Source organism: Bufo bufo, chromosome 4, assembly GCF_905171765.1.
Source record: "Bufo bufo chromosome 4, aBufBuf1.1, whole genome shotgun sequence".
NCBI lineage: Eukaryota > Metazoa > Chordata > Amphibia > Anura > Bufonidae > Bufo > Bufo bufo.
Window position 1 is genome coordinate 316,807,771 of NC_053392.1, and position 12,757 is coordinate 316,820,527.

Here is a 12,757-nt window from a genome sequence, read left to right on the forward strand (position 1 = left end):
AGCGGCAGACGTATTAAAGAGGATGCCAACATACTTAAGATATAGGGGAACTGGAAATCTGTCACAAAAAAATCTGGTCTTGATAAGGTGTTGGTCTAGTCTTTTGGAGAAATTTACTGTATATAGGTATAATTGTATACTAGAGATACCAACATACGAATGCACTATATTATGCTGGTGAACTTTAGAGGCATATATTTAATATAGAAGAAATGAAAAAATGCTCCAGCACCGCAATGGATGAAGTGAAATCCCGGTCTTTATTGACACCAATATTCAGGCATGTACAGCAGTCATAACTGGCACCCTCCGGTTCCCAAGATCCAAGATCTACGCGTTTCGAACAGTCGTGTTCGAAACGCGTAGATCTTGGATCTTGGGAACCGGAGGGTGCCAGTTATATGACTGCTGTACATGCCTGAATATTGGTGTCAATAAAGACCGGGATTTCACTTCATCCATTGCGGTGCTGGAGCATTTTTTCATTTCTTCTACCTTCAACCAGGACTAGCTTGAGTCCGCCCCGTGCACCACCATGCAGGACACAGAGGTGAGCTGGCTGTAACTTCTTATACACCATATATTTAATAGCTTCATTTACTTGCAGGCTGTAAATGCCATTCATTTCAATTGGGGGCATTGTAGGAAGATATTTGATTTACTGCATCCCTTTACTTCCTCCCTGCTGAATAAAAATAGAGAGATGGCCATATTAACTTTTCTAGGGTCCCCTTAGTTTTTAATTCACACCCCATAACGTGTTTGTCCTAAAACAAGAATCACACTCATATTGTCCCTGTTGCTCTGGCTCTGCATCCTGGTCATATTCAGTGATCTTTCAGTCCCAGGCTTGGGCTGCAGACAGGGTCATATGTGCTGCTTCAGCCAATGACTTACCTCAGTGGTGACATGTCTCGAAGCAGCACATGACCCAGAAATGACATGCCACTTGAAAACATGTCACTGCTGAGGTCAGTCATTGGCTGCAGCAGTACATGAGACTCCGCTCCCAGCAGGGACGGAAGTAACCAAGCATGGGACTGGAAAATCACTGAGTATGGCCAGGGTGCAGGACCAGAGCAACAGGGAACACGTGAGCATGATTCTTGTATTAGGTCAATCATGCTTTGGGAGCAAACTAAAAACAGGGGATTGTGGAAAACATCTTGCCAAAATGGGGAATTTCAAGAAGTGTCTTAAGAGAGAACTTGCTGATTCTGTAATTAGATCAGCGCCAAATCAACCAAGCAGTCTCTACTGTGTTAGAGTGGTGTGAACACAAGATTGTATTAAATAATTTTCAGAGGCCCCTTTTAAAATGAAAGGCTGAACTTGATTGGTCCAGTCTTGATACTATGCCAATTTATTTTAAAAAAAGCAGTGGGCAGTATGCAACTTGTAATACCTTGATAACAAAGATTATGTAGAATGCTGCAACATGGTAGACACACATGTAAGCTGAACCTACATTCGAGTCAGAACTTGTGCAGTAAAAGCTGTACATATAAGACTTACCTTAGTCTAGCAATGGCAGTTTGTAGAAAATGAAGAACAGCACTTAACTCTGACTCCCGACATGCCGGCAGTAACATACTGAAACCATCAGTCAGCAATTTTTCTTCCGAAAGTTGTAGAAGGCAGCTGGTTTCAAAAACCTCTTGGACACCATCAATATATGTAGAAAGCAGGGTCCAATGTGTATGTTTCTGGCCATAGTCTCCTTTAGAAACTAAGAACTCTTTGGCAGTTTCATGAAAACTGTGGGAGAGTTTTTCAGCCAAAACACTTATATCCATGTTTTTCTCCACATAGATAAGTATGAATGCAAAGTTACCTCTCCATACTAGAGCCTGCTGAGCAGAACTAAGACTGGAAGGAACTAGAAACTTTAAGAGGTCCAATACACGGCATGTAACATCTTCTGTCTCTGCTAAAGTAGCCAGCAACAGAAAAAGCGTGAAAAAGTTCTGCAATCCAACTTCTGTGAGCTCCTGCATCTTCCTTTGGTGGAATTTGGAGTAGATTCTGTAATAAGGTGTGAAATGAATTTAGTTTTGTGAATTTTAAGTAAAATATACTTAAAAGGGGTTGTCCCATGACAAATATTCTACAGTTTTCAAACCAGCACCTGGATCTGAACACTTTTGTAATTGCATGCGATTAAAAATTTTGCATATCCACTGAGTTATTCAATAAAATTTATCTGTATAGCGCCACCTGCTGTTTGTTCTATTTCTTATTTGTCCGGCTCACTGAGAAGACCGCACATCCTCTGTTTCATCCTTCAACTGCAACAGAATAGATATGTATACGATAGGATGGTTCTAGTTTTGTTAGAAAGAGATTGTCATGTACTATATGATGTCTGAATTTAGTTTTTTACATCAATCATGGGATAACCCCTTTTTACGACTTTTCATGTGCTGGGGGCAATTTATCATAGGGGAAAGATATGAACTAGGGCTGCAGTAAACGATTATTTGAGAAATCGAGTATTCTATCGATTATTTTTACGATTAATCGACTACTCTAATAAGAAAAAAATAAATAATGGACTGTTTTCCTTTACAAAAACTCAGACCCCCTGCCATCAGTTCCCAACACCCTTCGTTGCCCCCTGTGCGATCAGCCCAAGTGCATCAGTTCTCCCAGTGCCATCAGCTCCATCATCCACCAGTGCCATCAGCTTCCCCACCCCGTTCCATCAGCTCCGTTCCCCCAGTGCCTTCAGCTCCACTCCCCCAGTGCCATCAACCCCTCCATGCCATCCATTGCCATGTCCCCCACTGCCTCCATTGCCATGTGATGTCCCCCATTGCCATCAGATCAGCCCCTCCATGCCATGTTCCCCACTCCCCCAGTGCCATCAGATCAGCCCCTCCATGCCATGTCCCCCACTGCCATCAGATCAGCCCCTCCATGCCATCCATTGCCATGTCCCCCTACCCCAGTGCCTCCATGCCATCCATTGCCATTTGTCCCCCTCCCCCAGTGCCTCCATGCCATCCACCATGTCCCCCACTCCCATCTGCCCCTCCATGCCATCCATTGCCATGTCCCCCTCCCCCAGTGCCACCAGGTTGTCCCCCTTCAGTGCCATGTCCCCAAGCAGCAGCGAAATAAAATACTTACCTTTCTTGAAGGGGTGCGGCTCCACAGCTCCTCCATCTTCTACTCCGCTCGATGCACTGTCGTCCTGACGTCAGACAGCGTCGGGTCATAGTGCGCATTTACGTGCACTATGACCTCATGATCTGTCAGGATCCAGTGCAGCGCGGTACGGGCCGGCGGATGACCACGGAGCGGTGAGTAATAGCAATCGCTTCACTCCCGCTCCGTGGTCACATGACACAAACGAATCCTCAATGATTTTTTTTGTGTCTAATTACTCGATTCCATCGAGTAATCGTTTCGGCCCTAATATGAACTTAGATTTACTTGGGTCTGCGCTGGAGTACTTTGTGCCACGTTTATCAAACAGCACACATTTTTTTGTAAATTTGGCTCATCTGTAAACCTAGAAATGGTACTTTTATATATTTTTTGCAACTTTTTAATAAAAGGCTGATTGGCAGCGGTCTGACCGCTGGGACCCCAACGATCAATACCCCGTTCGCTCACCTCAAGACACGCCCTGCCTTCCTTGATTGACAGGGCCAGGCAGCGTTAGTCTCCTCCTGCCGGCCCTGTGTGCTGGGACTGCGCAGGCGCGAGATTTATCCAGCACACAGGGCCGGCGGGAGAAGACCAACGCTGGCCCTGTCAATCAAGGATGGCAGGGCGTCACTTGAACGGAGCCTCTAGGAGCAGGAACAACGCCCCCCCTGCTACTAGATGCTAATTAGCATATCAAAGTTAAAATTGTACAGTAACGGGGCACCCATAAGCATGATATTAGGAGAGTTAGCATGTGCTAATGTCAGCAGACCCTAAGTGTAATAGGGTTAATTCTGGTGTCAGAAACCCTTTAACATAGCTAACCAGTTTACCCATCCATATTTCAGTACTGAATTGAGTAGTGTAATAAAGGAAAACTTCTAATATTTCTGTGAAAATAAGCCCAGAAAAGTGATAGTAGTCACACTAAATACAGCATTTCTATATACAGTATTAGGGAACAGATATGCACTGTAAACTGGTGTTCTTTATACATGAAAGCCAGGAGGTGATTAAAATTTACTAACAAACATTATAAGGAGCAGTGTTACCAACCAGGCAGATACTCAAAAGGATTGAAAAAAATATATATATACACACACCTTCCTTTAATTTGCTTCCAGGGATGTGCACCGACATTATTTTTAGCCTTTTTCATTAGGCGGGCCATGATCCGTAAGAAAATAAGGTAGCTGTTATCAGACTTGTACAAATCAGAACTCTGTTCATCAGCACAACAGCTTTTCACGACCTCCAGCATGGAAAAAGGAGTTTTACTGACACTAGCCAGTGATTTTAATCCAAGCCATGATATATTAAACAAACTGTTCTAAAATTCAAAAAGAGGAAAGACAGATAATAGTAATTATGAAACAAAAATAAGAAAAAGGACAGAAAAATATCAGTTTCAGGTGCCCTACATGTTACACTAAATTAGAGGGTTGTCTCACTTAAGTAAATTACATTTATCGTGTAGAAAAAGTTAAAGGCTATGTACACCTTTAGGGAATTTTTTTTTATTATTGTTTTGTACTTATTTTCAGCTAAAAAAAATATTTTTTTCAATTGTTTTTTATTAAAAAATATGGAATCTTTTTTGTGTACATAGCTAAGATGCTGTAGTAGCAACCTCTGGATTTTCTCTCTTTTTCGTCAGTTGGGGAGCTGAAGGGCTCCTTATCTCTGCTCTGATATTACTAACAATCATTACAATGTGGCTTAAATAAGTGTTTATGACCCCCATGGTCAGTTTGCTTTCCATAGGAGAGCTCTACAGACTAAGGGAGTCGCGGATGTCTTTTGCGTTCCGTATACGGAACCATTTATTTCAATGGTTCCGCAAAAAAAACTGAATGTACTCCGTATGCATTCCGTTTCCGTATTCCCGTTCCGTTGAAAGATAGAACATGTGCTATTATTGCCCGCAAATCACGTTCCGTGGCTCCATTCAAGTCAATGGGTCCGCTAAAAAAACAGAACACATAAGGAATGTACTCCGTATGTTCGTTTTGGCGGATCTATTGAAAATTTTATGCCCAGCCCAAATTTTTCTATGAAATTACAGTATATTGTATATGCCATACGGAAAATTGGAACAGAATCAGAAACACTACTGAAACAAAAAACGGAAAAACGGATCAGTTAAAAACAGCCTGCAAAACACTGAAAAAGCCATACAGTCACAGCCAATATAGTTCATGCATTTGTTAAATTTTTATAGAATATTCATTTAATACTTCTCACCAAATTTTTACTGTAATACTCCCAAAGGATGGTGGCTACTGTTAGATTTGGTTCCCAGATGTCACATAAAGACAAACAGCACTGTAGATGCATCCGAAGTTGGTCTTCTAGGATTCCATTCTTTAAAGTGTAAGTAAAATTATATTAGTGGATGCACCTGTGTATCGTCCGTGTCCACCACTTTTTTGCAACAATGAAATAAACTGCAACTGCAATTCAAGATTAATGGTGAGTGCCGTGGTGCTTTCTTTCTATCCAGTACACATTATTACAAGGACCACATTTACCGACAGAGCACCACGAGAAGTTTTTTGACTGCCAGTGCATATGGTTATTTTAGTGATCGTATAGACACATGTGGCAGTGCCGGCTGTGATATCTCTTGTTCCCCACACTAAAATTATATTAGTATTACAACTTGATGAAAAATTTAAAAGCTTTTAAAAGGGATGTCCGAGTGTTTAATACTGATGGCCTATCCTCAGAATAGGCAATCGGTATCTGATCAATGGCGATCCGCCACCTGGGACCCCTGCTGATCAGCCGTTTTAAGAGGCTGCAGTGCTCTGGTGACATGGTCACATGGCCTGGGCACAGTACAGTGAATGAGGCTTGAGCTGCAATATCAAGCACAGACTCTGTCCAATGGTGAAGTGTGAATATGGAGTATCTGATCATTTGGAATTCAGTGTGTCTGATTAAACTATCCTCACCTATGAATTAATTGAAGACTGTTTGGCAATGTTTGTACTTCAGTAGTTAAACTGTGTCCATGATATTTGTCTGACATGTTTGTTTGAGACGTTTTCCATTTCTGTCTGATTGCATTAACAAAGAAACTGGTCTGGAATATTTGTGGAAGACTTTCTCTTTGTTTAGTCTCTCAGATAAAATGGACAAATGTGTACAAGGTATCGTCCCACTTATTTGAGGTCCTCCTAATGAACAAGGACTTTTTTGGAAGTGTGTGTGCAAGAGTTAACTATTGTCTATCAAGGTTATCTTGGGATTCAGATTTATTGCGGATCTCTGACCACTCTCGGGTCAGAAATAATAACAGATAAAGATATACAGTGACTAATATGGATTGCATACGCTGGCTACATTCCAATAAGGGGTGAAGCTCTTTATTGAGCTAGTGTAAAGTTGGGACTCTCTCCGAAAGCAGTTGGAGTTCACCTATGACAGACATCTCTGTGTAGAAGAATTGATGTTTTTCCAATCGAGTCTGACTGCTTTAGCTGAGACAGACTCCCCAGCTGATGTGTCGTTGTCAGATGATGTTAACTCAATTAGTGGTGTATGTACCGTACCTTCATTCTGGATGTGTCCGGACTCTAGATGAAGTGTGGATGTAATTATTAGTGTTGAGCAAAGCGAGCTTCAGATGCTTCATCCGAAGTCACTTCGTTCAAAACTTCGGAATAATACTGTATGGAGACAAATGAGCCAAAGTTAGTTACCCAGAAAGTCACTCGTGACGTTGTGAATAACTTCTGCTCATCGGAGCCCATACATTCTAATAATGTACGGAGACGAATCTCCGTACAGTATTATTCTAAAGCTTGCTTCGCTCAACACAAGTGCTAACCAAGCAGAGCTTAATTTTAAAACCCAGCTTGGCCAAGTAGTAGACAGTAGCATACCTGCATATCACTAGATTTCTTTAAAAGGTCTTCCACAAACTTCCAATTTGATGTTATTTCACCCTGTTGAAACATGTATAAAAATGTGCTATAACAATTTTATAAAAAAGAAATAAAACTTCTAACTTTTTTACAGTCAATTGAGCTGCTTAAAAGGGTATTCCGGTTACACTGGAAAGTATATCATGTCATCCTCTTCAAAATCTGAGCCCTTACTGTCGCTCCAGCCTTTAGACAACAGCCTAACCTTTCAGACTCATTCGTTTCTAAGTGTAAGTTACTGAAAAGTGTCACAAAAAGACACAAAGTAAAATAAATTCTCTGAATGTCCACAAAGCAATATAATATTTTTTAAAAAGGGACACTCGGTAAGAGGGACCTCTTAAATCAAAGCATTTGTATGACGACGTTCTAATACTCTCTATTATTAGTGGGTGCTACAAAACACAAAATGAAGACGCTGAACCAAAGTGTGCCATATGTGCCATATGTGCCAATGTGCTGTCTTTCCTACCCACTGCAGTTTTCAACCGCTGAGCAGGAATTAAAGAGATCACATAATTCACGAAATCTAGACTACAGAATGCATCAAGTAAACCCAATGAGTGCATCTTACTGGACAGATGGGTGGGTGCAGCAACATCGCAGAGGGTCCTGTTCTGAAATCTAATTGCAGACTCATTTGAAACAGCAGACAAGGATTTACATAGTGATCCAAAATGTATTTACACTTTGAAAAGACAGGTAATTATTGAAAACCAAGAAACTCACCTGCTCTTCTACAATGCCACTGCGATCTAGTAGATACAATGGTGACAGGTGTGAAATTAACCACCAGCAAAATCCCAAAGGGTCTTTACATTGCACCACAGTACAAATAGGATGTGCTCCAGTACCACTGGATCCCTGAAGTAAATGCCTTAACAACGTATTCAACAAAGTCCAAAAACTCTATATAAAAAAAAATTAAGAAACATAGGTAAGTCATGTGCTGCTGCAAAACCACATTTAATAAAACAAAAACTAGCTTACATATTCAATTTAATATTCTCTACCAGAATAACTGGCCTCAATGCTAAACCAATCATATTATAATTTTTTTTCCTCTCTCTAAAGGACAAGTAATAAACATAAGCTGAGTTCTAATTAGTAAGGCCTGATTCACACTGACCGTGTTTGATCAGTGATTTTCCAGTAATGATGGTCAGCCAAAACCAGGTGCGGCTCTAAACACAGAACAGGTGCAAGTACTGTATAGGTTATACCCTATACCAGTGATGGTGAACCTTTTAGAGACCGAGTGCCCAAACTGCAACCCAAAACCCACTTATTTATCGCAAAGTGCCAACACGGCAATTTAACCTGAACACCAATATCATAAATCTTCCATGTACTTTATCATTTAGCTATAATAACATTCAATGTGCTGCCTGTGCTGTTTATAGGATGTCTGCACTGATGAATGGCAGGAAAAGTCTAAGGCATATTGGTACAACATAGACTTTCTCCAGGGTGTGGGTGCCCACAGAGAGGGCTCTGAGTGCCGCCTCTGGCACCCGTGCCATAGGTTCGCCATCACTGCCCTATACTGACTATGTGAATAAGGCCTTACTGTGGAATACATGGTCAGTTTTTCTGTTAAACAGTTCTGGTAATACCTATCAATAGGTCTATAAGTTTATTTGTGAAGGACAAAACTTTCTATTTGTGTTATACTAGGGCCAGACAAAATATAGGTTTCTAGGACCACGAAAAAGTCATCCCTGGTGACCAGATCTCGCCTCTCTGTGTATTAAACATCTGACTTCTCATCTCCCTGCAGTGGTGGCCACAATCAGTTTCTGGGGCCAGACGGAGCACATCGCAAATGTCAGATAATGAGAGTTCTGTGCACCCCCCCAAACCACTATGCAAACACAAGACGAGGAGGTCACATGCTGCAGCACTTAATAGGTCACTAACATGTAGCTTCCATTTCTGTGGGGTAAGGAAGGTGTGATACAATGTACTGGTTTGACTTCAATGCAAGAAACAGGCAATATGCTGCTGTGGCAACAGTGGAGGGGACTAGGAACTGCTTTAACTATTGGAGGTGACAGTGCTGCTGTTACCAATGCAGTGTAAGGGTACAGACATAGCACTGCTGTGAGCACCGCATGTATGGAGTGGGAGACATAAGGTGCTTTCGAGACCTTTATTTTACTCACTCAGATGTCGTAATAACGCCTGTACAAGCGTCATAGACGCCTGTTCAGGCAATTTTAAGCTTTAAAAAAAGGCTAATGCGCATGAATACGCATTAAGGCTTTTCATGTAGTTAACCAGCGCACTGCAGGCTGTGAATCTCATGGGCAGCACAGCAATACTGCCGTTACCCAAAACATCCAATAGCTAAGCTCCTTACTGGCAGGTGTAGGGATGGCAGCAAATAAGGAACTTGTTATTAGGGACGGAGGCTGCTCATTGGCCAATTTCGGAGCGCTGCTTCTCCAGAGTCCTTGACTGTGCAGGCTAACTAGTGGCTGGCCGAGGAAAGATCCGTGAAGACTGAAGAGCAGCCCGTGAGGAGGCCAACAGATGTCTGGGGACAAGCTGATAAGGAGCTGTGGACGGACAGCAGAGCACTGATCTTTGCTCTGCACCGGGGTAATGGGATCACTTAGAGTGCAGCGTGGCTGCGGAGCCAGCTGCCGACATCAGAGGTGAGGAGGTGACTGAAGACAAGAGGTCATCATACCTCTAGGAATCTTGACACCGGGAATGTAGAGTACGACGCTAAACTCTCCTGTGTTCTCCCTGTGTTAGGTGCTCAGTCAGAGCCTGCTGGTGCAGTAATCAGTGAGTCTGAGCACTGAGCATCTGAGTCAGAGAACTCACTGATCACTGCACCAGTAGGCTCCAGCTCAGGTGCTCAGCAAGAGCCTGTGGATTAACTGATCACTGCAACAGCACGTTCTGGCTGAGTGCAAGGGCCTGCTAGTGCAAGCTCTGGCTCAGTTGCTTAGCCAGGGCCTGCTGGTGCAGTAATCAGAGAGTGTATTTGCCTCCTATCAGTCTATATCATGTTAATGCAGTGCTCTGTGTATCCTGTATTTTTTTGCCCCATCAGCATCATCCCAACAAAGAGATTTCTGCGCCGCTCGGACATCTTATATGTGGGCACTGGATCTACACAGCTGGACATTGTGGGGGTAATCATGGTGCTGGGCCAATGTAATACTGGAGATGCAGAGCGTTGATAATTTGCCTTTTTGGCTGCGTTGTATTTTAAATATATGATGGATAAAACACGAGTTTTTAAATTGCACAAAAGTCAGAAATTTTTAAAATGTCTAAATTTGCTATTTATGTATAGAAGACAATTCTAGAGTAGACTGGTAATGGTTTCCTGCATAAATAGCAGCCTCTTAATGTTATTTAGACCCATGTATTATATATATTGATTACTTCAACTTTCGTACTCCTCTTCGGCTGAAAATACTCCTCAAAAACGGTAAGAGGAGTATTTTTACTCTTTCGGAAAAAATGTAGTGCGACCTCTGTACTCACTTATATAGCACAGACATATTCCTCAGCTCTGTACAGACATCATCATTACTTGCTGTCCCCCATGGAGCTCACAATCTAAGCTCCCTACAATATTCAGCTTTAAGGCTTGTTCACGCGAACGTATTTTGCGTTCCGCATACGGTCCGTATTCGGAACCATTAATTTCAATGGGTCCGCAAAAGATGCGGACAGCACTCTGTGTGCTGTGTGCATCCGTTGCTCTGTCCCGTGGCCCCGCAAAAATCATGAGTCCTGTCCTATTCTTGTCCGTTTTGCGGACAAGAATAGGCATTTCTATAATGGGCCTCCTGTTCCGTTCCGCAAATTGCAGAAGGCACACTGGTGGCATCCGTTTTTTGCGGATCCGCAATTTGCAGACCAGAAAAAAACGGCACGGTCGTGTGAATAAGCCCTTACATTGTAGAATGCAAGAGCTTGTTCCTAGACTTCACCAATAGTGTTGAGCGAACTTGTGTCTTCAAGTCTGGAGTACAAGGTTTGGGTTATCTAACAATTCAGTTATGGATTCCGCTCCCACGGACCAAACACACAAGTTCGCTCACACTATTCACCAAGATTTGTCCAGGCACACACTATGAACATATATGCTGCTGTTCACAATATACCGCAAATAGAAAACTCCGTTTTTTCTCAAGAAATTCTTGTAGAATTCATGGCAGCGCAGTCCTATTAGGATTAAAATATGAAAAGATGACTTCTGACACACGTACAGTTTTACCTCTGAAGAAGATCCTTTGCTTCTATGATCAAGAAGTTGAATAAGTAAAGTCCACATCTCCTTAATACATAGACAAGGGTAAATATGACTACTCAGAGCTTCAGAGGGGCGTACCTGGTGGTAAAGCAAGCAAAGTTATACACTTTAAATTTAAGCTTGGTTCAATTTTCTTACCGCCCCTGCTTTGTAGTTACTCTACACCGCTGCTCCACAAGAAACGACACGTAGTGCAATGACCTGGAAGCTGCACTTGCATGGAGCACCACCTCCCCTTCAACCAGCTGATCTGCAGAGGTGCCTGGTGTCAGATCCCTGCCAAGCTGATATTGGTGACCTATCCTGAGGATAGGTCATCAATAGCTACACAATCATCATTTTGCATCCGTGTCCAATCTGCATTTTTACTGTGCACATCTGTATGTTTGTTCTGCAAGTCATAGAACAAGTCTTATACTTTTCCATATTGAGGACATGAATAGTCATTTCTAGTAATTGAGAGTGAGATTGCACATGGAAGGTATCTGTGTTTTGCGGACCGCAATACAGACACGGTCATGTGTATGAGGCCTAACCCAAAAAATATCTAGACCTGTGCCAAATTCATCATCCAGCATGGAACACGGATAAGCCGGGTGCAGGTCTAGAAAGCCTAAGTTTATGAACTATACAGGATTAGCAAATCAGCCTCATACAATTGTGCATCCTCTGAAAAAAATACAGTAAATATTATTATTAATAATACATGCCATCTAATCAAAATCATGAAGTGACCATAATAAAGTACCTTGGAATACTTAGTAGCTGCCAGAGCAATAAGACCACACATGAGGTTTTCACAGAGCTCTTCAAATAGGCTCACATTTGTTAAGTTCTCTCCAATCAGATTTATATATTGATGAGCATAAACAATTTGACCTATATAATAAAAGAAGATTAAACAAAAACACACACACAAACAATTCAAAGGATATATTTTTCCGTCTGCCTGTTCTGCACTGTAGTAAAAACAGTTTAGCTCCATGTTGGTGTACAGCCTCCACTAAACATTGGACAAGGGCTTTTAAAGGTGACCTGTCATCTCCCCAGACATGTCTATTTTAGCAAATAATTTTATTCCATATGAAATTATTCAGGAGCATCTATTCTTATGGCTGTACGTTGTCCCGCTTCTCTATTATTCGGAAGAAACTGCGGGTAACCAGGTTGAGGGGAGGGGGGGTGTCCCTGCATCGTCTAACACTGTCAGGGCTAAAGGAACACTTTGCATGTCACAATGGGGCCACCCATGATCCATGGACAATGACATCACACTGGGCCCTGGCAGCAGTCATGATGCTTCATTTGTCAGTCATGTGTGGAACAGTGCATGTCTACAGGTCGACTGAGGGTGCGTGTTTTTCATAGGGAGTGGCATGGCCCAAAA

The 12,757-nt window shown here is 42.2% G+C and overlaps 1 protein-coding gene across 2 annotated transcripts in view; it reads right to left on the minus strand.

The window, feature by feature from the left end:
- The window catches only part of MMS22L (MMS22 like, DNA repair protein), a 167,255-nt gene that overhangs the window by 115,215 nt on the left and 39,283 nt on the right, over window positions 1–12,757 (minus strand). For both annotated transcript variants that reach the window (XM_040428788.1, XM_040428789.1), the window contains 7 exons: window positions 12,119–12,249; window positions 11,335–11,448; window positions 7,818–7,997; window positions 7,047–7,109; window positions 5,401–5,520; window positions 4,260–4,486; window positions 1,516–2,025 (listed from right to left, as the gene is read on the minus strand). In XM_040428788.1, coding sequence (XP_040284722.1) covers window positions 1,516–2,025; window positions 4,260–4,486; window positions 5,401–5,520; window positions 7,047–7,109; window positions 7,818–7,997; window positions 11,335–11,448; window positions 12,119–12,249 — 1,345 coding nt within the window. The remainder of the gene's footprint in view (window positions 1–1,515; window positions 2,026–4,259; window positions 4,487–5,400; window positions 5,521–7,046; window positions 7,110–7,817; window positions 7,998–11,334; window positions 11,449–12,118; window positions 12,250–12,757) is intronic.